Raw genomic sequence first — 25511 nt, forward strand, 5'->3', positions numbered from 1 at the left:
TCCCCACATCTCTCTGTGGAAGTTAAATGTGAATAGTTTAATTTATTTTAATAACTTCATACTTCTTTCAGGTACTTCCCAGTTGTTTTTATTTGAGTCCCCTATTCTTTCTTTCCAATGCTAGATGTGTCAACAAAGCCTTCTGTTTCCCGTTTTCTGAATTTAGCGTTTGAACATCTATATAATAGCTCTACTAAAAATATTCAAACATACAATTGTTAGTGAACGCCCTAAAATCTTATAAATGGGCAAGATGGATTGAGTTGAGATTTTGTGGCTGTCATTACTGAGAAAGATTTTGTTTGATTACTTGTTTTTGGGGGGGCGAGGGGAGGCTAACTTGTCTTATGACCTTAGAACCTAACCTTTGGGTATGTCTTGTAATATAGCTCATTTGCTTACAAATCTGTGGACTCCTGAGAGTTCCAAGAGAACAGTTGGTCTTGGCTTCATCCCTTGAGGCTGGGGAGAGGACATGTAAAGATTTCTCCTTCTATTCTAATCCTTGGCCCTGCTTCAGCTGAAAATTGGCGATTCAGTTCTATCTGGGACTTAATTGTCAGTCCCTGAGTATTATTAAGCACATCACAGCACTAGGCTAGAAGCTGCAAAGACGTAGAAGCATAGAGCATGGTGCCTGGCCAGAGGGAACTATGTGAGGACATGTGACATCTGCTTTTGAAAAAACAAAAAAACAAATTAAAGATTAAAACATGTAAATGATTATGTACAGAATAATCAATAACAACCAGGAGCATAAAGGTCTTAATGAAAAGAAAGATTAATTACCCAAATAACTGTCTGTATAGATCAAGCTTTCTTAATAAAATGTAAAAGTGGCCTGCTTGAGAAATTGTCCAAACTCAATATGAAGGAAAACTCTTAAGGACTCTCAGAACTGCTACCAAGTTGTGTGGAACCTAGAATTAGACAACTGGCTTTTATTTTTCAGCTTCTCTATATAGTATGGACACTCATGCCTCTTCTCTGTGTCCAGGATGGATAGCCATCCCCTGCCATTCAGGTAAAGATCTGAGAACTTGTGAGAAAATCCAAAGACTTTTTTATATATTAATGAACCCCATCACAGGACATCCCAGTGCCAGTAAAGTTAAGAATGCTCCCAAATGGAACAGGGGTAATTTGTGTCATTCACTGGACTATGAGATGGTGACTATTTTGTATTCAGCTGAACATTGGTATAAATCCTACTTCTTTTTTAATTCTACACCTATTGATAATGGTAGTTTAACAGACCCTTTTAGTATGGCACAATATCATGAAGAATTGTCTCCAAATAACATAAATCTGAGTTCATGGTATACCTCCAACTCCCAACAGAGGCACACCAAAATAAAATGTAAGATGCCTCGTGCAAATATTCTGTTTCTACCTCCAACTGACGATAGGCTTTCTTATAGAAACCCTGCTTTATAGCCTGCCTTTACATCCTTATCGGTGAAGGACAAACATCCCCCAAGACCATACAAGGACAGGCTCTTAGCCTACCCTGATTGGCCTAGCAGACAACCTGTCCAAGTTCTAGAAGACCTAACTCTAAGGAGCTAAGCTCAGTGATGACTCAAGACTGGGTGTTTTTGTACTTTATTCCTTAGAGTACAACATACCTTGTTTATTTTACTTTGCTTTATTGGCACTTTGCAGATGTTGCATTTTTTACAGATTGAAGATTCATCACAACTCTACATCAAGCAAGTCTACTGGCACCATTTTTCCAACAGTATTTGCTCCCTTCATATCTCTGTATCACATTTTAGTAATTCTTACAATATTTCAAATGTTTTCCTTATTATTTAATTTGTTATGGTGCCCTGTGATTACTGTTCTTTGGTATTACTATTGTAATTGTTTGGGGACACCACAAATCATACCCATGTCAGATGGCAAACTTAAATCAACAAATGTGGTATGTGTTCTGAGTGCTCGACCAACCAGCTGGAATACCCATCTCTCTTCCTCCCCTTGGACTTCCCTATTCCTGGAGACACAACAATATTGAAACTAGGCCAATTAATAACCCAACAGTAGCCTCTAAGTATTCAAGTGAAAGGAAGAGTCACATGTCTCTCACTTAAAATGAAAAGCTAGAAATGATTAAGCTTAATGAGGAAGACATACCAAAAGCCTAGACAGGCCAAAAGTTAGGTCTCTTGCACCAAACAGTTAGCCAAGTTGTGAATGCAAATGGAAAGTTCTTGAAAGAAATTAAAAGTGCTACTCCAGTGAACACATGAATGATAAGAAAGAAACAGCCTTATTGCTGATATGGAGAAGATTTTAGTTGTCTGGGTAGAAGATTAAACTAGCCACAGCATTCCTTTCAGACAAAGCCTAATCCAGAGCAAGGCCCTAATTCCAGTTCTATGAAGGCTGAGAGAGGTGGGGAAGGTATAGGAGAAAGGTTTGAAAGCATGAGGTTGGCTCATGAGAGTTAAGGAAAGAAGCTGCCTCCGTAACACAAGTGCAAGGGAAACAGCAGGTGCAGGGGTAGAAGGTGCAGTGAGTTCTCCAGAAGATCTACCTATGCTAATTGTTGAAAGTGGCTACACTAAACAACAGATTGGAAGAAGATGCCATCTAGGACTTTCATAACTAGAGAGGAGAAGTCAGTACCTGGCTTCAAATCTTCCAAGGACAGTCTGACTCTCCCATTAGAGGCTAAGACAGCTGGTCACTTTAATTTGAAGCCAATTCTCATTTACCATTCTGAAAATCCTAAGGCCCCTAAGAATTATGCTGATTATGCTAAATCCACTCTCCCTGTGCTCTATAAATGGAGCAAACCCTGGGTGACAGTACATCTGTTTACTGAATATTTTAAGCTTTAGCTAAGATCTACTACTCAAAAGAAGTGATTCCTTTCAAAATATTACTGCTCATTGACAATGCACCTGGTCACTCAGGAGCTCTGATGGGGATGTTTAATGAGATTAATGTTGTTTTCATGCGAGCTAATACAACATCCATTCTGCAGCCCACAGATCATAGAGCCATTTGACTTTCAAGACTTATTCTTTAAGAAATACACTTCATAAGGCTATAGCTACTATGGATAGTGATTTCTCTGATGGATCTGGGCAAAGTCAAATGAAAACCTTCTGAAAAGGACTCACCATTCTAGATACCATTAAGAAACATTTGTGATTCCTGGAAAGAGATCAAAATATCAACATGAATAGGAGTTTGAAAAAAGTTGATTCTAACCTTCATGGAGGACTTTGAGGAATTCAAGATTTCAGAGGAGGAAGTAACTGAAGGTGGGATGTAAATAGCAAGAGAACTAGAATCAGAAGTGGAGCCTGAAGATGGGACTGAGCTGCTGCAATCTCATGATAAAACTTGAACTGATGAGGAGTTGCTTCTTAAGGATGAGAAAAGAATGTGGTTTCTTGAGATCTGTCCCTGGTGAAGATGCTGTGAAGATGGTTAAAATGACACTAAAGGGATTTAGAATCTTCCATAAGCATAGTTGATAAAGTAGTGGCAGAGTTTGAGAGGATTGGCTCCAAGTTTGAAAGACATTCTACTGTGGGTAAAATGCTATCAAACAGCATCTCATGCTACATAGAAATTGTTCATGAAAGGAAAGGTCAATCGGTGTGGCAAACTTCATTATTGTTTGATTTTAAGAAGTTGGTACAGCCACCCCAGTCTTCAGTACCCGCGACCCTGCTCAGTCAGCACCATCAACATTAGGAAATACTCTCCACCAGCAAAAATATTGTAACTCACTGAGATCTCAGATGACTAACATTTTTAAGCCATCAGTATTTAAATTAAGGTTTTTAAATTTAAATTTAAATTTACATTGCTTTTTTAAACATAATGGTATTTCACACTTAAAACCCTACAATATAGTGTGAACATAACTCGTATACACGGGGAAACCAAAAAAATTCATTTGACTCGATTTATTGTGATATCTGCTTTATTGTGGTGGTCGGGAACCAAACCCACACTAGCTCCTAGGTGTGCCTGTATTCCTCATTCTCACTCCCATCCTCCCAGCCTAATTTCCTTATGGTTCTCTCTGTGTTTATCATGAACTGATCATATGGATGACCATAACCTCAAACTCCAGAACTTGTCACTATTAATGTCAAGATAGCTACTGCCGAGTGTATAATTTCTTCAGTTTCCTGGAGGAGTAAGATTTCCCCTTCTCGTTCATAAGCCCACCTTATACTATCACTGCTTTCCCACTGCTTTGCTCATCCAGGTACTTTCCAGATCTGTTATCTAGCATGTGCTGTGCAGAGTTCAGTACTATATATTTACTTTGCTATAGAATCTGAAATTCTAATTGAAAATTGCAGCCACGTTTCCCCTTTTTTGTGCATCTCACTTTTTCTCATGTTCCCTGTTTAATAGCCATAACTCTTCCGTAAATGTGGAGGAAGAAAGCAACCATTAGGAGACCAAGACATTGCTAATTATCATAGAAAAGCAGATTAAAATGAGATGCAGTTTTTGCCAACCTTATTGGTATGATATCCCATGACAGGGAGGGCATGGATGAGCTCCTACACAGGAGGTAGAGTGGACAGGGCCAAAAGTGGGTGGTCCAAAGGACTGGGCCTGGGGTAAATCCTATGTAATATTTTTAGCTTGTGCCCTCTTCCTGGACAGCACTAAAGAGCATTTCTCCAAACTTTTTCAGTGAGTATACTTTTTGGCTCAGTAATTTAATTTCTAGAAATTTGTCCTTAAATGTACAAAGATGTATGTATGAAGTTGTTTTTTACACCATTTATAATAGGGAATTGGGTTTTGATACATTCATTTAATTGACTATAATGCAGTAATTTTCAATGTCAGTGAAGATCTGTGTAAATATTGACCTGGGGACACTTCCAAACTATGTGTTCTGTTACTTTGTAACCAAAAAATGCATTTTTATGTATACACTGACACAGACACACACACACACACATATACACACTTATAAACTAGTCTAGAATTGTAAACACCAGAATTTCACCATCTTATCTCTGGGTTCTTGAATTACAGTAATCTTTTTCATTCTGTATTTTTTTAACTTTTTGCGTTGGGCATGTATCATTTTTTGATCAGGTGAAATAACAATATTTAAATCCTGTTAAAGATATAAAAGTGAAATATTCTCTAGCTCATAACATTTTCCATAAGTTATAATCAAATCACTCAGCAAACATGCAGTAATAATTATGATAAAAATAAATGTCATGTATTGAGCATTTGCTGATAGGCATTTCATTAATTTTTTTGTATGCATAATCAGATAAAAACTCCACAATAACTTCATGAGGCAGATAATATGTGGCTAGCAAGATGAGATACAGAGTCAGAATGTGAATCCTATTTTGTCTGTCTCCCGAGCTGCTCTTATGTGGCCCTCGAGCCATAAAGATGTAAGGCGTTGTGATGACTTGCACCTGAATCCTGTTTCTGAGAGGATTACAAAATGCAAGCCCTGTTCTAGAACTGGCTGGATTTCTCTGTATTGCTCACTCTTGGAAACTAAGGTCTGTCTAGAATTCTGGGTTGTTTTCACTGTTGTTCATTCACTCTGTCATATAGAAATGGTCTTGTCTAGACTGTCCAATAAGAGACAAGGAAAGGACCTATATGTTTTCCCTCGTGGGGAAATCTATCCCCCTTTCTGTCCTAGGTGATTGGCTTCTGATCTAAGATGGAGAACAGGGCCATAAAGTAAATATCCGCCCACTGCTATTGGCTCATTTTTGGTGTGTTAGAAGTGTATTAACCAGTGCTTGTTTTAATATGAGACAGTTTATGTAGAAGTAACCACAGCTGATAAAACTCAAGAGTTCATGCCAATAATGAAATTCCTCATAGTTCAAGTAATCATGGGGCCACTAACCTATGAGGTAGTTGCTAAGAAACACAGGGACAGATTCTAATTATTCTTATTAGCCACCATTTGGGTCAAATGACTAACTTTTCCAAAGTTCATTCCTTCATTCTTCTTTGTTATCAGCCAAAGGGGAATAGCGGAAATGTATGGGATTTTTTGTTTGTTTCAGTCAGTATAACTGATTTCACAGAAACATGTTCTCAGAAGGTTTATGTTGACTGTGTCACACAACTAGAAGTTCAGATGACTGGGGAGAAACCTTGGGATCTCCTCATGCCTAACCTCATAAATGCAGGATGTAGTTTTTGGGGACTCCCTGGGTGACCCTGTCCTGCCCATGACTTCCCCAGGCACCCCTCTAGGTGCTGAGTAGAATCTTCTTCCTTGTATGAGCTAAGCTTTTAACCAAAGCATTGTTGTTTCCTCACTGAATTAGGAAACAACAGGTTACACATACTTGTTTCTAAAATATTTGAGTTTTATATTCGTGTTTTAACATTCTTATCGTTCTTTTCTTGAAAAACACTTTATGACTTTCATAAATATTCTTTGCCGATAATATATAGGTTTGTAATAACTTATGTGGGTCGGGTTTAGCTGTTGATTCTCTTCTATGGTAGGATTTCTTCTGATTCTAGCTTAGGTACCCTTCTCTCATGGTTCCAGTTCTTTTTAAAAAAAGATTTTATTTGTTTGTTTTTTTGTTTATGGGGGTTGGGCAGTGGGAGAAAGAGAGAGAGAATCTCAAGCAGACTCTGCACTGAATGTGGAGCTGGACACAGGGCTTGATTCCAGGACCCTGAGATCATGATCTGAACTGAAATCAAGAATCAGACACCCAACCAACTGAACCACCCAGGCACCCCTCTCCTGGGTCTGGTTTTCTCTGTCTGGTTTGAATGTTGACCCATGCTTTTGTTGTTAATGCAATTTATCTGCTCAGTCCATAAGTGCATTTTAAGATCCAGACTTTCTACTGCAATTACACTAGCTCAGCATTGTGTGCAATGGAAGTTTCCTTGCTTTAGCTATTTTTATTTCTGCTTGCTACAGCTCAGCTCTGTACAAAGGCAGGACATCTCAAAGAGTCTGACTTGAATCAGAAAATGCCCAGCAAACAACTTCTGCTTCTGAAAAGGCTGCAGCATCAGAGGCACAAAAAAAGGACTGTCCTCAGCCCACAGCAGGGGCATTAGATAAAAGAAGGTCCTTTATGCAGGGATGGCCAGGAAGGGACAACAAAGATGAAGTTAATGATAGACTCTGGCTTTAGGGAGCTTCAGTCTTGTAAGAGAGACACGTACATGAATATCTATACTAAAGGTGAAAGGTAACCCCTGATACAAAATTGCTGGGATAATTGGAAGGGCAGAAATTACATTTGAGTGGGAAGATTGGGGATGACTTTTAGCAGACTAGTGAATTAAGACAAAATTTAGGAAAGAAAGTTGGGCAGGGAGCACATTTCAGAGAGAGGAGGATCAAAAGGAGCAAAGCTGTAGTCTGGTCTCCTTATTTTATAGATTCATAACAAAAGATAACTACCAAGTCAGATATTTTCCTGAGAAAATCAGCCTGCACAAATTCTGGCTCCCTGAAGGCTCTAAACAGTTTTATCACTCTCTGAATTTTTAGTGTTTAAAATCATTTGGGGGTGCCTGGGTGGCTCAGTTAGTTAAGCATCTCCCTTCCACTCAGGTCCTGGGATTAAGCCCCACATCGGGATCCTAGCTCAGTGGCAGAGTCTGCTTCTCCCACTGCCTCCTGCTTCCCCTGCTTGTGCTGTCTCTTTCTGTCAAATAAATAAATAAAATCTTTAAAAATAATAATAAATCAATTGAAAGTGTAGGGTATCAATATTATTATTATTATTAGTGTGGAAACATTTAGGCACTGCAGACAGTGTTTGTGGTGTGTTTTATTCTCTGAGGGAAGAACAGTGGCATTGGGCCTCGCCTGTCTTTATGACCAGTGAATAGGTTAGGAACCCAACAGCAGTTGCAAGTGCCTGCCCACCTGCCAGATCCAGGCACCCCAGCCACGTGCCTCCATAGGCCAGCGTAGCACTGGATTCCCTGCAGGCTTTCAGGCTTCCAGCCTAGGATGGCCACATCTAACAAATAAAAATGCAAGACTTCCACTTAAATTTGAATTTCAAATAAACAACAATTTTTTTTTGTAGAATTGTGTCCAGTGTGACCTTTGTAACCTGATTTCAGTTTCTTGTATGATCAGAGTTTTTACTTTTATTTAATTCCCATGAAGAGTTTTGTCTTAAAAACAACTAATTGACATTCATGTTTTTCCTTTTTTTTTTTTTTTTTTTAAGCACCATTAAACACAGCCTTAAAAATTTCTAAAGATCAAGATACAGGGGAAGTTAAGGTGAAGAGAATAGACTTGAATGTGTCTTTCATCTTTATATACCCAATGCCTGCTTCATGGTAGACGGCCAGTAAATGGTGTCTGAATAAACCTAAGAATGAAAGAGTTAGCCCATTCTTGATTTTTATACTCTGTCATCTGAAAGTCTCCCTTTATGCAGTGATAAATTTAAGCCCCAAATGTAGTTCTTTTCTAAAATAGCTCATTGGGTAGAGAATGAGAAACATCTCATATCATGGTTAGTGTTTGCCATTGGGTTAATTCACACCTCCTGAAGAGAAGTAGCCCAAGTAATCAGGCATTGTTTACATTAATTAATTAATTAATTAATTGGCAGATGATCTGCTAACATGGTCCTGAGTTCACATCTCTTGGATCCTAAGCATCCTTACTCTAGCTTCTAAAATGGCTGACTATAAAGCAATAACCTACACTTGTGGATTACATATCCCACAGGTCATTAATGGCTAATGCTCCCTCTCTTATTTTGTAAGAAATCAGATCTCTGAAATCATTCATGAGATATAATTCACTACAGATGAGATTTCTCCACTTTTGTACAAAGTGTTTCTGGTCTTGACACTACATTTTGAAGGTATTAAAATGAAAACTAAAAGCATGGTCTACAGCTTGTGTTAATTATCCTTGGGTAGTTTGTGGAAGCGTTGAGTTCTTAAGACATAGTTATCTAATATGATTAAAAAGGCCTGTCTCCGTGTTAGGTCTATTTCTATACTTTAATGATTATTTTATTGTCCTAAAGTTAAGTGCTTTGGGTTCTAATAGGCCAAATGAATGGATATTGAAAGCAGATAATGAAAAGGGGACGGGGCGTGAATGGCAATGCTATTTGTTGGACTACAGTTGACACATTGCATTCCTTTGGCCTGGACAGCTCTTGCCTCAGAAGTCCAAGTACTTGATTCTAAATTAGAAAATCTTAAATAGGAAAGCATGAACATACTGTTTCATTCTTCTAGTTATTCAGTGCTTTCTCACTGTTAATGCTTTTTGCTAGTTGGGTTTTGTGAGCTCCAGGGAATTCTTTTAAAAGAAGAAATGATACCCATCACCACAGCCAGGAATATTTGTATTTCTCTCTTGCTTTCCCCAATAACCTTTTCACGGGAAAAGTTTGCCTACACATGGCACTAGACATTTTTAAAGACTTCCTGAAACAAATGTTTGTTCTAATTACAGTTTTATATAGTTTATGCCACTTAAAGAAAACCCACAGTGTCAAAGTGTGCACTGATGGAAATAATAAATTATAGCAATGTCTAACACCTGGTTCCTGATAGCTTGCTCAAAGGATGCATGAACAAATGCAGAAATAGCCACCAACCAGTATAATCAGGGCCATAAAATAAGTAATTAGATCATATTAACAAATCAAACCCGTCTGGAAACAGCAGAGGAATGACTTCGGGTTTTAACCAAAGGATCTAATTCATTTCAAGCACCTAATAGCAAATAAAGTGTATCTCTCTCCTATAGTATCATCTTCAGGGAAAGCAATGCGAAATGCTATAAATTAATGTTTAGAGTTTCCTCTGCTTTTTTTTTTTCAATTCTGCTTTGAGAATGTAGGGGTTTTATAATTTCTTATTTTGCCAACTATTCACGTTCATTTTGGAAAAGTGCTAATGGACAGGCAAACAAAAAGAAGATAGAAACCACTGGTAATTGTGCCGCTCAGAGATAACAACTGTTATTATTTGGTTGTAATCCTTCAACATTTTCAGTGAATACATATAAATGTGTATTTTAATAAAATGAGCTCATGGCAAACCCCTGGAGTTCCCTCCCTCCATGGGAGCTTTGTACTATCACTTTGCTATCCCTCACTCAGTAAACCTTGCTTTGCTGCCCACGCCCCCCCCCAAAATGAGCTCGCACTTTATTTACTGTTTTTTTAACCTGTGTTTTAATTTGATTGTAACATCTTCTCATATCAATATGTATGTATATCTTTGGCCTAGGATCCATGTATAGATTTGGCAGGATTTGGGGATCCTGCACCCCCCAAAAACGATACAAAATTTTGTGGGGGGTATGTGTATATATATTTCTAGGAAAAAAGATGCATTCAGATTTTTATTGATTTACTTTAACTTTTAGTGATAAATTTAGGGAGAGATTACAGTCGTGCCTCTTCTCACTCAGGAGCATAGTAAGCCTCCCAGTGTGTTCTTGTCCTCTTTGTTCCCTTTCTAAATTTTTACTTTTTCCTGTACAGGCCCTCCGTCACTGTTTTAATAACTTAATGGTCATCTTTTTAAGAAAAACATTGAATTCATTAAGGTTTAGATATTTCTTACGATTTTTATTATATCTTAGGGTCTCTTGTTACCTTGTAAACTCATCTTCAATTTAATATAGAACTAATATAGAATATATAGTGATAATGTAAGGTTCAGTTTACATAAATTTACTCTAGATTTACATTGCATGAACATATGTTTTATACATGTTTCATACACATTTCATAAATAGCTATGTGCCGTTTTCCATATGATAGAATAAAACAAATTATTTGTTATCAAATAATTGGTAACATACCCACAAGGATTTCCTTTGTATTTTTACATACCAGAATCTTTTAAAATCTGTCTTTTAAAAATTTTTACTTTTCTAATTAAAAAAATATATATGTTCCGCATTTTTGTATATAAACCAAGGCTGTCGTTCAGAATTTTCACTAAAGGAACCAGATGAGAAATGTTTGTGTCTAAAGTTTCATGTTATCTACAAATATAATTTCTTACAAGACAGAATTATAGAAAAGGAGTTCAGAGACTTGGAGCAAGGGGTGGATAAAACTCTCACTACGCCTTTAAATTAATGAATGGTCTGGAGAGACCTGTGGACAGGTCCACATTTCTGTGGACAGAAATGAACCTTGGAGCCATATAGTGATGGTCCAGCCCATTTCCACAGGCCCTATTCCTCCAGATTTCCCAGTAAGCTTTTGTTCCATGGGTAGGCTCCTGTTTTATCCCTCTGAGATACGTCTTTCCCTGTCTCTTCTCCCTTTCTATTCTCCTCATCCTCTTCCTGCCCCACCTTCCTACCCCTATTTCCTGCCTCACCTCCTGCCTCTCTCCCCCTTCTCTCTCCTTCTCTTGCCTCAGTCCCCACACTTGATCTTCTCACAGTCCCCAGTGTTCTGCTCAGAGGGGCTCTCTCTGTAGCTTCTGCACATTTTATTTTAATTTTTTTAAAGATTTTATTTATTTATTTATTAGACAGACAGAGATCACAAGCAGGCAGAGAGGCAGGCAGAGAGAGAGAGGAGGAAGCAGGCTCCCTGCTGAGCAGAGAGTCCCATGCGGGGCTCCATCCCAGGACCTGAGATCATGACCTGAGCCAAAAGGCAGAGGCTTTAACCCACTGAGCCACCCAGGCGCCCCACTTCTGCACATTTTAATCCAATTTGCCTTTTCCCCCTTGCCTTAGGTATCTGTCTCTCTACTCCCAGTTTCACTTCTCTCAGCTCCCCCAGCCTCTGACACAATGGCAGGAAACCTTTTCTAGGTTGTTTCTGTTCACTGTCATCGCTGCCTTCCGGAAGTTGACTTGTCTTTTATGTTTTCCTGACTCCAGCTACGCTGCTGCTCACTAACTAGCCTCTCTTCCCCCATCCTACCATACCACCATTTTCTTTCCTGTAAGTCAATTTCTTATTTATTATGCATTTATATAGATGAGTATCCATGTTTACATGAAAACAAATAAGGTAGTGTTTGCCTACAGCCAACAAAGAGTTCAAAAGATACAACAGAATTTAAAGAGATAGTTATTAAGATCTGTGGATTGATTATGTTATTTTCATTTCTTATTTACATTTGCTCTAAACCACTGAACCTTTCTACATCTTGAAGTTAAGATGTTTTGATCATATCAAGAACTATATGCCATTAAATTGGGTATGTGAATATCGGGATTGACAAAATCATAATCATTTTCTGTAACTTTTCAAAACCTTCACCATTGCATTACAAAAGTACACTTAAAAGATGTCTTTTGAGGATCACCTGGGTGGCTCAGTCAATTAATTGTTGGATTCTTGATCTCAGCTCAGGTCTTAATCTCAGGGTCATGAGTTCAAGCCCTGCGCTGGGCATGGAACCTATTTAAAACCAAACAAAACAAAAATTGTTAAAATATGTCTTTTGAAGAAAAAAAATACCGAACTGTTAGAAAGGAAAAAACAAAAGCAGCAACAACAAAAAGTCAAAAAGGCTTTAGTATCTTCAAAGCTGTTTTAGTTTATTTAAAAATTATTTCAAAGTAGTTTTTGGAAATTCTGTAAACTGAAGTACATGACCACAAATGCGTTTTCCTATAAATAGGCTATACCTTCACCCTTAAAGAGGCAAACCAGTCTGGTTTTTGATGTGGGTTTTTCACAGTTGTCATTTCAAAACACAGAAAGAATCAAGCAGTTGTGTGACTCTGCATTTGAGGTGCCAGATAACTGTGCTTTTATGGAGGTAAAGGAAATATTCCTTACTAAGACAAATCTCGAAGATAAACTTTGCATAGGAATTTCCTCTGCAACACAGAAACCATGAATTTTCTGGCCCCCTACTGTTATTAAAAAGAGCTCATTCCAACAAAGTGGCTGACATTGAACTCAATTCCTTGTGCATGAAAGTCCATGTCTCTCACTTACTGATTAGAGCTGGGGGAGTGTATAACGTTTCTAATACTTGTCACAGGCGGGGGAATTCTAAAAGAAAAAAATCTTGAAGCAACCACCTTTAAGCCAATTGGGAATGCTGCTTTCAGCAGAATCTAACAAAAAACAAACATGAAACTAATGACCCTGAAAAATATTTGTATAGTTTCCTTTGGCCCTGGTCCTATTGGCACTCTTTCAGCCTTTAGTTTTTCGTGTCCTGTGGATTATAGTTAATCATAAATTATGAATTTATTGTTCTTATCTGAACTTTCCTTTTGTAAATTACATTCTATCCCAACACTGTATGTTTTAGAGGGTGACACCCCATAAAAGAGGCGTGTCATGTTAGGAAGGTCAAAATAAGGCCTTCCTTTGCCCCCCATAATTCGGTCTCAAGAACCCCCATTGTTGTGTCCTGTTAAAAATTCTTGTCTTGGAGATGCCAGACACAAAGTTGACCTTGTTGTTTGCATCTTTACATCTTAAAAAAATTTTCTTAAAGAAGTCTGTAGACAGTTTTGAATTGAAAATAAAAATTCAGTATACCAGAGATTATGGCAAGTGTGAGGCATTTTTCTGAGTTGATTGAGAGGCTTTGTGATATATGTGGAAAGAGGAGGGGTTTCTGATGCAAAAGACCGGTTTTTAAATCCCTGTGTTTCAGTTTTCTAAGTTTGTAATAATATGCACATTACTTAACTTCTGAGCTTTCCTGTCCTCATCTCTGAAAAAGGGAAAATAATTTATAGGTTTATGGTCTAGCTGAATAACAAAATGCATATGAGAGTGCCTGATGTGTAATGGATGTTCAATAAAAGTAATAATAAAATAATTGGAAAAAGGCAGTTATAAAGAGAACCAGACTATGAAATTCTCTTTAATTCTTTTTCCACTTAAATAAGAAAAAAACATGTGAAGTAACTAGCACAGTGGCCAGGACATAGTTGACCATCAAGAGATGTTAGTTACTCTTTTATTCAACATTTCAAGTTATGTATTTGCTTGGTTTCCAGGGCTGACAAGGTATTCTTGACTCAGCATTCAACAGTAGGTTGCCTCCTTGTAGTGCTTCTTAAATACTAATGTGCGCAGAGATGACCCAGGAATGTTGTTGAAGTAGAGATTCAGTGAATCTTGGTGGGGCCTGAGTTCTGGTTCGGTGGGTCTGGGGTGGGACCAGTGACTCTACTTTTCTAAGAGGCTCCCAGGTGATGCCTTGAGGTTGGCTTAGTGTTCACACTTTGAATCTCATGGCATCAATGGGCCAGATGATAAATATCCTGCCTTTGTTTCTTACAATATCTTATTTCATGGAGCTGAGAGAGCTTAGAGGTGATATTATTTTGCACATTTTACAGATGAGCAATTTGTGACCACAGAGGTTGATGAATCAGTTAATAGTTGAGATCCTTCATCCTTATAGTTCAGCGACATTTGTTATCTACCATGATCAATTTTTTTAATTGTTTAACTGTTCTCCCATCCTTCTTATTTAGTTTTTATGTTCCTAGAAGTTAAGAGTAATCAAGTTTCTTCTTCTATCTTTATCACTATTTTCCATCTCCTTTTGAGATCTTTGCTCATGTTTGTATGTAACCATAGTTTGTCAGCCTCCACGTTGCTAAACCCTGTCAAGAGACAATCCATCCTTGATGGAGCCCTCTGTAGAGGCAAAAGGATTGGTAAAGGTCAGGAAGATTTTGATGCTTTTTGGCACAGTTAATAGCAGTTGGGTTTTTATATCAGAACTCCTTTCTAGTTTTTTTGGAATAAGCTGCCTACTCCTCCCTTAGAACCAGTGAGAAGCCAGATGATCTAAGAGCCGTCAGTTCAGGGATGCTAGGCATTTCCATTGTTCTAACCACAAAACAGCCCTGACCCACCAATGGGGATTTATTTTATCCACTTCAGTCTTTTCAGATCAATATCAGAGAACGAGTTTCCATTGCTGTGGACTTTTTGTAAATTCCATGGAATAAATACTCTGCTCTGGGACACTTCTATTATGTTTGTACCCCCTTTATGAAGGCACACTCCCCTTCCTCTCCCCGGGATACACTCCCCATGGTTAAGAACCAGCCAGGGTCTCCATGAGCCAGTTTAGGTATGCTCTTAATGATGCTCCATTCCTCTTTTCTCCCAGCTTTCCCACAACCAGCACCATAGACTTATGGTTTCTAACTTATTTTTAGAAGCTAATGCTGATGGGAACATGCTCATAAACTTTTTTTTAAACAAAGATTAATTCAGAATAACGAGAATGTCATAATCACACTCAATGTATAAATAATGATTTTAATTTAATAAACAGTTAAATGTAACATAATCATAAGAATATTTTAGAAGAGCCAGTTTAGTTTGGATCACTGGTCTTTCTTCACAGGGAGATAATAAATGTTCTTGAGCCAGAAACAACTGGGTAGAAGTCTCAGGACTGCCTGCCTTCCTTCCTTCCCTCTTTATTTCTTATCTTCTGTCTTTTGGGTATGTTATAGGGTACTTGCAGAATCCCTGTACAGGGATTCATTGTTTACCTGTTATAATATAGCACAGATATTTTTAATGTTAATAAATATACATTTTTACCATTATTTTTTAAAGATTTAGTTGAGAGAGAGAGAGAGCAAGAGGGCAAGGAAGGTCCAGAAAGTGAGGGAGAGAAAGAGAATCTCAAGCAGACTCTGTGCTAAGTGTGGAGCCGGGCACAGGGCTCAATCCCAGGACCCCGAGATTATGACCTGAGCTGAAATCAAGAATCAGATGTTTAACTGACTGAGCCACTCAGTCATCCCTCACCATTATTTTAAATAGTTGCTTACTATGTACATAATTACGCCATAATTTATTCAACTAATTTGCTAGTGTGGGACATTCTGATTCTTTCTCAACTTCTTTTGCTTTTCATAAAATACCATGCTGCTCAGCGACTTTGTTAAGATCTAAGCAACTGCCCCTCAGTTATTTCTTGCTTATCTATTCACCTGTTTACCTCCTCAAATATTTCTCATAGGCATCTTATTTTCCTTTAGAAATGCATTGCCCAGCATGATATTTAAATAAATTTAGTAATTTTGTGATAGTAAGTATAGTGTTTAAAAACTTGGAATCTGAAATCAGCCTGCCTGAGTTTGAATGCCAGCTCTGCCGTATGCTAGTTGTGTGACCTTCGGCAAGATACTCAACTTCTTTGTACCTTAGTTCCTTCACCTACAATAAGAGGATAAAATAGTACTTATCTCATCTAGTTGTGAAGATTAAGGAAACGATGTATTTAAATGGTACAGAATAGTATCTAGCATTTAGTACTTGCTCAAGTTAAATTAACTACTGTTAATGATAATTAACTTGCTCTTTTATTCACACTCTTTAACTTAAATTTCCACCAAAATGTGGCTGCAAACGAAACTTCATTTTTTGGCAAGAAATATTAGGAGCAGAAAGAGAGGACTTAAGTGATCTCCATATGGTCAATTCTTATTACGTGTTTAAGTATCAAATATTTAATATGGTAGAGTTGCTAGACTAGGCTCCAGGCTATCAGAGGCATCTCACTAGTAGTCAAGGTGGTGGAGATAAGCATAGTCACCAGACATCCACCAGTCACCTACCATCAGCCAGGTTTTGTGTTCAGACACAGGTAGATTACCTGTGATCTTTCCTGTCCATACGAACTAGAACTGAATGGCATACATTTATTTTTACTTCTCCTCTAGGATTCTTTGCTCTTCCTTCTTCTCTCCTAATGAAAGTAGAGAGAGAGTAAAGTGTTTTTTGTTTTGTTTTGTTTACTTGGGCTTTTCCTAAAGAACAGACTTTATTGTTCTATTCGACCTCCTTAGAGAGCCTTTTCTGCAAACAGTTCTTCACTATCCAGCAGGGTTCTGGCATTTGGGAGACCCCTCAGTGGGAGCAGTGACTAGGTATGAACTTGGGAACTATTTTTGGGAGATAGGAAAATGTACGGAATTTGGGGTCAATCGTTCACTCTTAACTACTAGAGGAGTACATCAGAAACATTTGAATTGGGCATTTTTCTGCATTTTAATTGTTAGATCAAGTCCTTGGTTGATAAGAAAATAAATTCTACAATAAATCAAATGTATGAAGGAAAGACCAGGCATTTTTCTTATCTAAAGAGGCTCGTGGTCTCAAGCACTGAGAAAAAAATGCACATCAAAAGGCCTGATTTTCATTCTTAGTTTTGTACCAGATTTAGTTTTGTACTAGAAAGGGTAAGGCAACCTGGTTCTTTCATTTAGGCAGGAGTTCCTGGTCCTCCTTGTAATCTTATACTAGTACTGTTCAGGACAAGAATCTTAATGGAATAGCCAAAGCCCAGTGGGGCTAGTGATCTGTGTGTGGTCACTCAGCTGATCAGCAGCCTTGTACGTTATAATGCTTTCTTAAGAACTAGGATTCTACTTCAGCCCTCCCTCATGGGATATTTCCTAAAATATATGCTTTCTGATCAAACTATACTTTAGAAGAAATAATCTTCTAAAGAAAAAGCAAGAAGGAAAAATTGATTAATCATAGCTCCTAGAATAGTTTCTGTTGAAAATATTATGGACACTGAAAACCACAAAATGTTTTTACTTCAAAGAATGGGTATATCCTAGAACTAATAGGGATTTTAAGAGTTCCAGAACTTCTGGGAAAAATATTCAGGGAAAATACAAGTAGATAAACATTACTATTTTTTTGACGCCTCATTAAATGGGAATTGTAGATTCAGTCCTCCTCAGAAGTTACCGAGGAAAGTAGCAACTGTGAATATGTCTCCTCAGTGTTAATCATGAAAGGATCAGTACACCCATGCTATGGAATATTATATGGCTATTAAGATGGAATACATAAAAATGAAATACACTAGTGCATTAAAAATGAAATAAAATGACGTGGAAGATCTGTGATAAATTGTTTAGAAAAATAATGGCGAGAGTACTATTCAGAATGTGATCTCTCAATTTTGTAAAGACAAACACAAAACGTATAAACATAAGGACTTAGGTGTCTGCTTGGGTCAGAGCTAGAGGAATGTATTTCAGCTGTTGGCAGTGGATCTCCCAAGCTATTGCGAGTGAATAGAGGAGATGTGAATGGTGGCATGGTGTAAGGGAGAGGAGGACAGAGAGGTGTGTTTACTTTTTAATTTATTCATGTCTGTGTTGTTTGGAATTGTTTCATAAACATTTTTATAATATTTCATGTGAATATATTTTATATATTATATTTTTATAATGTTTTATACGAAAAGCCATATAAAACCTTTGTATCAGAATGAATCTGTGTGCTCTATTCTTCAAAGAAACATGGTATCATTCAGCAAATAGTGCAAATGACAAGTATTCCTCCACCTAAGAAACGCCTTACACATTACAATATAAATTGGCTCACACTTGTAAATATCAGCTGTACATGTTACAGATTATAAGAAGAGAAAAAAAATGAAGTCCAAAGCTTCTATAGATAGAAATCATTACATCTAGTTTGAGCGGGTGATAGTAACAGCAGAAGGGAAATGTGTACAGGTAAAAAAGATGTTGGAAGTGTGCAAATAATTTCATAATAACGTGAGAAAGATGGGGCACCTGGGTGGCTCAGTTGGTTAAGCGTCTGCCTTCAGCTGAGGTCATGATCCCAGAGTCCTGGGATGGAGCCTGCACTGGGCTTCCTGCTCAGCGGGGAGTCTGCTTCTCCCTCTCCCTCTGGCTGCTACTCCCCTCCACTCATGGTTTGGCTCTCATCTCTCTCTCAAATAAATAATAAAATCTTTAAGAAAGATAGCAATGTGAGAAAGATATGCTGCTGCTCTATTATGATACTTAGCATCTTAGATACTGATCACCATCCCTATGCCCTCCTCTGCAAGAATTCCGTCTCAACATAGAGGTGAATAATTTCCATGGAAATAAGTCCATTAACTAAAGAACACGTTTGTACTGAGAACATAATGCGTGGACTGCTTTAGATACAGGGTGGGAGAGGGGAGCGCAAAGATGAAGAAGAGCTAAGCATTGCCTCCTGGTGCTTGCAATCTAGTGGGGGAGCTAAGGTGGTGCACTAGCTCTGAAGTGCCATGGGAACTGTAGGAAGCACACAAATGTGTAAACTAAACTAGGACTTCAGAATAGAGGGGATGGATGCTCCCTCCAAGGGGAGGTGTTCTGTTTTTTATTTTGTTTTGTTTTAGAATAGAAAAAACATGAACATCATTGTAAGTCAGCATGGAGAGGTGACAATGGGGTAAGAGAAAGGAGGTGATGAATAGGAGGTAACCCAGACAGAAGCATGAAGAGAGCCCAGGGGGAGAGAAAAGCCATGAGTAGGAGGAAGGATATTACACAAAACATGTGAAAGAAAGAAAGGGGTCTGCGTGGTGAGACAGAGATGCTCCGGGAGGTGAAGGAAGAGGAAACTGGAAGAGTCCATTTATAACAGGTTTGACTTTGTGCATCTAGTGGGAAGTTACAATATTGCCAGAATGAGAGTCATGGTAGGCTTGGGGGCTGTGAAAAGACTTGGAACAGCCACTGTGAAGACTGTAAGTCAACCAGGGGATAGTACTTTTGTATTCTTTGGGTTAATATGGAGTAAGGCAATCGCTGGATTATAGGGTAGTTCTATTTTTAACACATTGAGGAACCACCATACTCCTTTCCAGAATAGTTGCCCTGATTTACATTCCCACCAACACTGCATGAACACTCCACTTTTTCCACATCCTCACCAACTTTTGTGTTGTTAATTTTAACCATTCTGACAGGTGTGCAGTGATATCTCATTGCAGTTTTGATTTGTATTTCCCTGATGATGAGTGATGTTGAACATCTTTTCATGTGTCTATTGGCCATCTGGATGTTGTCTTTGGAAAAATGTCTATTCATGTCTTCTGTCCATTTTTAAATTGGATAATTCATTTTTTGGGTGTTGAGGTTTATAAATTCTTTACATATTTTGGATACTAATCCTTTATCAGAAATGTCATTTGCAAAATCTTCTCCCATTCTGTAGTTTGCCTTTTAGTTTTGTCGATTGTTTCCTTCACTGTACAGAAGCTTTTTATTTTTATATAGTCCCAATAGTTTGTTTTTGCTTTTGTTTCCCTTGCCTCAGGAGACATACCTAGAAGGAAGTTGTTATGGCCAGTGTCAAAGAGGTTGCTGCCTAGAGGTCTCCCCTAGGATTTTTATGGTCTCAGGTCTCACTATTAGGTCTTTAATTCATTTTGAATTTCGCTGCCAAAGAGGTCGCTGCCTAGAGGTCTCTTCTAGGGTTTTTATGGTCTCAGGTCTCACAATTAGGTCTTTAATTCATTTTGAATTTATTTTTGTGCATGGTGTAAGAAGGTGATCCAGTTTCATTCTTTTGCATGTTGCTGTCTACCCCGTTTATAGCAGCACTACCTAAAGTACAATGGAAACAGCCCAAGTGTCCATCAATTGATGAATGGATAAAGAATATGTGGAATATATATATATATATCATATATATATATATATATATATATATATATTCCATTGTGTATAAGCAATGGAATATTTTTCAGCCCAAAAAAGAATGAAATTTTGCCATTCGCAATGACATGGATGGATGGAGCTAGAGTATAATGCTAAGTGAAGTAAGTCAGTCAAAGAAAGACAAATACCGTATGATTTCACTCATATGTGGAATTTAAGAAACAAAACAAATGAGCAAAGGGGAAAAAATAGAGGCAAACCAAGAAACAGACTCTTAACTGTAAGAGAACAAACTGATGGTTACCAGAAGAGAAGTGGGTGGGGGGGATGGGTGAAACAGGTGATGGGAATTAAGGAGGGCACTTGTGATGAGCACTGGGTGATGTATGGAAGTGTTGAATCACTATATTGTCTGCCTGAAACTAATAATACACAGTATGTTAACTAACTGGAATATCAATAAGTCAACCAGGGATGATTAACAGGGTTGTGGAGCATCACTGAGGTCCCACCTGAGGTGGAGTGGCATGAATCTTTAATGAAACTAATAAAAAGAAACATTTTGCATTACTTTATTTGGCACTGTGGCAGCTGGGCATAGAGGCATGGAAATTCAGCTTCACCAGAATGCATATTTTGTAGAAATCAAGGGATTCTTCAGTTGAAAGCTGGGTACAAAAATTTATCAGAACGTAGTCAAATAATTGCATCATTTCAGATTTCACTTTGTCAATATGTTTCTTTCCCCTTAATTTTTAGTTAAATCAGTTAACTGTATTTCCATAAAGAAGTAGGAAAATATCCAGTACTTTGAATGTTAACTAACCAAGTAATACCATTAGAATTTCTGAAGTTTCTAGCTCATAGTTGCTTCTCATACATTATGTATTTTTAGGCTGGAAAAACTAATAACATCCTTTTTGGAAGACCAGGATCCAGAGAGCAGACTAGATGTTGGCACTGATATGCGTAAAATTCATCACTGTTTCCATCATTTAAAGGTAAAGTTCAGCATTTCCTCTAGTAGAAGCCATTGTCTGCCATGTTGAAACTGCAATAAAGTTTGCCTAGTTGACCAACTCTTAAAAGGTTAGGACCCAACTTCACATGTGCAGAACAGTATGATCTTCCAACAAGGCTGGGATTATTCCGGAATTTCTTCAGGGGTTTTATCTTACCTGCCAGTGAATAAGCTCAGACCATAGACTTGTAATTCTTTTGCCAGGAACCTCTAACTTGTACACAGAATAATTCCATGTTCAAAAACCATTTATTTTAAACATATATCAAGAAAATTTTGTCCTGTGTTTTTCCCAGCAGTTTAGATTTATCTATATAAACCCTCAGTTTTTCTCTGCCTTACATTTTACCTTTCATGATGACACAGTGGGAATATCATTAACTTTTATTTCTACCTCACTTGTAATTTGGCATTCTTCACTATGATACTAAACATTCATTGTGAGTCTGCTATGGGCCAGGCCTTTGGGAAAGCAAAATTGAGTAAGTCAGTCATGAAGAAGGCATATGTGTAGAGAATAATTACAACACATGATAAATGATATTTTTAAAAGTGTGAATCAAGCGATATGGGGTTAAGGAGAGAGAGAAAGAAGTTCAAGAGGAGATCATGTTTGAGCAGGAATTTCTGAGTTTAGGGAAAAAGACAGATAATAGCAGAGAACGGGATAAGGAAGGGGAGGGGAGAGGGGACAGGGAGACAGGGAAGGCAGCTGCACTGTAGAGACAAGGAGGCAAGAAGGGACAGGCATGCCTGATTTGTGCAAGGAATTGTCTAAGGCAAAAAGAGTCCAAGAAACTCAGAGATTTGGAAGAGAAGTATGGGCTCTAAGCTCTTATTTCATCTTACAGAAACTATTGAATGACGAGAAGATTCATGGAAAAAGCACAGTCTCCGCCGAAATCAAAGATCAGGATTGCCAAGAACCATTAAAGGAGGAAGAATACCAAAAGCTCCGAGACATTCTACAGCAGAGGGATAATGAAATCAGTATCCTTTCCAAAGCGATTAGAAACTGACCCTCTCCTGGCCGGAAAGAGGGAGGGGGAACAACTTTGATGCCTTCCACTAGCCACATCACCTAGCCCCCCACCCTGCGTCCAGTTCACACTGCTTCTTGTCATTTAGGAGAGGTCCCTCCCACGCACAGAATGTAGCCACCAGTGAAAAACACAGTTGCTAAAAAAGGAATATTTTGACTTTGTTTTTAGCTAGATAGTGACTGTTATGGGGAATATTTCAGTTTATTGAAAAGCATGGTCTTTTTTACACCATCTCTTAACATGAATTTTTTTTTTAATATATTTTTTGGACTACTCTGCTGTGCTCTTTCTGTTTTAGTTCTGAGCCAAGAAGTTAGCTGGTTATCTTTAGCTGACTGACCGGACACTGGGCCGACCACAGCCTTACCAGGGCCCAGAATTTGTGGCTGTTGTGTGGGCGGCACTCAAATGGTGGCTGAAAACTGACAAATGGTATTTAGCTTATGGAGAGCAGAGATTGATTTAAATGTAACTTTTTTCATTTAAAGGCCAGGTCTACTGCTTTGGGTTCCACTTAACAAATGTTCCCAAACTGGGAAGGGAGTATCGATGGGCATTCAAGATAGAATCCTTCTTGACTCTAGGAGGCAGTATGGGGTGCTGGGTGAGCCAGCAGCCCATAGGAGCTGCTTCCAAGTACAGGCAGGGGGGTGGGGCGGGGGGCCTAGACCTCAGGTACCCCCAGCATTTCTTCAGTCTTGTTTCTCACTTTATCTGTCCAGCTCAGCTTCTTGTAAAAAGATTTGACATTTTCATTGCATTTGCAGACTTTCAACGTGCACAAGAGGCTATTTCGGTCTCTCATCAACAGGTATTTGTGTTAATTTTTAAAAATTACTAAAGGGCCTTTTAGCTGCACCTAATGTGAAAAAAATGCATAAAAATCACCTACATCCATAAATAAAGAGGTAAATAAAGAGGTAAAAACAAACCACACACAAGGTAGGCACACTGCCTGATTAACGTCAGTCTCTAATTTTAGCTGAGTATTAGCAGACCCTGTATGCCTGATCCAAGTGAGTTTTAGCTGCTTTCTTATCCAGCCAGCAACAGTAGGTTCAGCTGCAAATTCTACTCCCACGCAAGGCCTTGTCTGTGAATGCTGCCCACGGGGTCACCCTGCATTGCTTTTCCTCTCTCTTACCCTATCCAGCTCCAAGGATGCTCCCAGCCCAGACCTCAGGCCTGGGCCTGGCCCCAGTCTGAGCTCTGCGTCTTTTCCGAACCTTGATCCTATTTTAGGATCTTCTCCCCTAAACACTCCTACCAACTTTTTAATCCCCTCCTGGGCTCATGAATATGTGTGCCGATAGGAGGGATGAGATATGAGATACGTCAGCAAGGAGCCAGTCTGGGCTTGTGCATGTATGTTTATTTAAACAAGAGAGTGACAGAGAGACATACATCATCTCCCTTATTGACCGCCCGATTCAGGTGCCACTGTTTATGTGAGGCTGGCCTGGATTCTTCACTAACTGGGAATGACCTGAGCAGTGTCTCCTCCTTCTGAGACTCATGTTCAAAATGATGGTGTGTAGGAGCCATGGTGAAAAGATCGCGGAACTTTAAATTCACACCTGGATTGATATCCTAGTTCCTCCTGCTTAGCTCCACAGCTATTCCATGGAACGGGTTCCTCCTCTTCTGTAGTAGGACCATAAAGCCTGCCTTGCCAACCTCACAGTGCTGAGCAGAGCTGGTAAGGTAAGGTGCTGGAAAGTGCTTTGAGCACTTTTGAGCACGTGGTGTGATCCGATGGGAGATATGAAAGTTTCTCATGCCAGGGTGGAGGATATTTTCACATCTCGTCTGTAGAACCACCAAGGCGAAGACTGACAGGAGGAATGAGAAAGATCTGGTATATGGGAAAAACAGGTGGTAATACTTGAGCTCAGCAAATGACAGTAATGCAACCAAAATGACAGTGAATGACACAGAACACTCTTCTTGGTAAGGGAGTGAAAATGATGTCCTTTCAGTGACATTATCAGTCTGCGTAAAGTTCAGAAACCCCTTCACCAAACATGTAACAGTGTGTCATTTAGGACCCCACACAACAAAGGCCCAAGTTAAATGGAATGGGCTGGGGAGGAAGACAAAAGAAAGGTGGGAAGAGGGAAGGCAGCCAAGCAGATAAATCTGTACTCTGATCTCTATGAAATGTACATTAGAATGCTGTATGTTTCTGGTTAAATTCTGCCAGAGCCCATTAGAGTGAACCTCAGCAACTTATTCTAGATCACAAGGCCCTACATGACAGTGCCCCTGCCACACCTCTGATTTCATTTATTCTGTCTCTGTCCTGTATGTGTCAGGCTTTGGTCACAGTGTCCTTTCTGTGGTGGTTCTAACACCAGCTTTGTCAACGTTGGCACTCTCGACACTTGGGGCTGTCTAATTCTCTGTTGTGGGGGCTCCCCTATGCATTGTAGGATGTTTGGCAGCCTCTCTGGCCTCTACCCACTAGACTTCAGTAACAACATCTGCCCCCCCCCAACTGTAGTATGCAACCATAACTGCTTCTAGCTAGACATGGCCAGACGTCCTTTAAGAGTTAAAAGAGCCCCTGTTGGGAGCCACTGACAAGGCCCTTCTCCTTAGGGTTTTAGCACTGGCCATGAACTCTGTTGACATATTCTTCTTCTGGCCGCTGCCTCTTGATGTTCAGCTTAAATGTCACTCTTAGGAAAGTCTTTTGTGAGCACCCAGCATAGAGTAGCCTCTCAGTCATTCTTGACCTTTTAAAAATGAGCTACCCTTTCATCCTCTAACATGCGGTATGTGTACTTGAGATCTGACTTTCCCCAGTAGGACCTCTACTTTGTGAGAGCAAGAAACTCGTATGCCTTTTCACTGTTCCATCCCTCTGTCTAGAGTCATGCCTGGCATAGAGTATAAGCTCCATGGCCCACAGTCGAATGGGTGAGCACATGGATGCTGCCATTGCAGTGTGTGAACCAGCAGAAGCTTCTGATGCTGTGGGTAGTCAGTTCCGCATGAGAAGTGGAAGATGTGGGCAGAGCACTGCTCCTCTCTG

General features: G+C 38.9%; 1 protein-coding gene across 1 annotated transcript in view; it reads left to right on the top strand.

Moving 5' to 3' along the window:
* LOC111147698 (kinesin family member 6) overlaps positions 1–25511 on the top strand; it is a 458201-nt gene that overhangs the window by 175738 nt on the left and 256952 nt on the right. Inside the window, exons 11-12 of the mRNA XM_022503930.1 lie at positions 21306–21411; positions 22283–22421. Of these exons, the coding sequence (XP_022359638.1) occupies positions 21306–21411; positions 22283–22421 (245 nt within the window). The remainder of the gene's footprint in view (positions 1–21305; positions 21412–22282; positions 22422–25511) is intronic.

This window comes from Enhydra lutris, unplaced genomic scaffold, assembly GCF_002288905.1.
Source record: "Enhydra lutris kenyoni isolate GAN:26980312 unplaced genomic scaffold, ASM228890v2 scaffoldscaffold17, whole genome shotgun sequence".
NCBI classification, from domain to species: domain Eukaryota; kingdom Metazoa; phylum Chordata; class Mammalia; order Carnivora; family Mustelidae; genus Enhydra; species Enhydra lutris.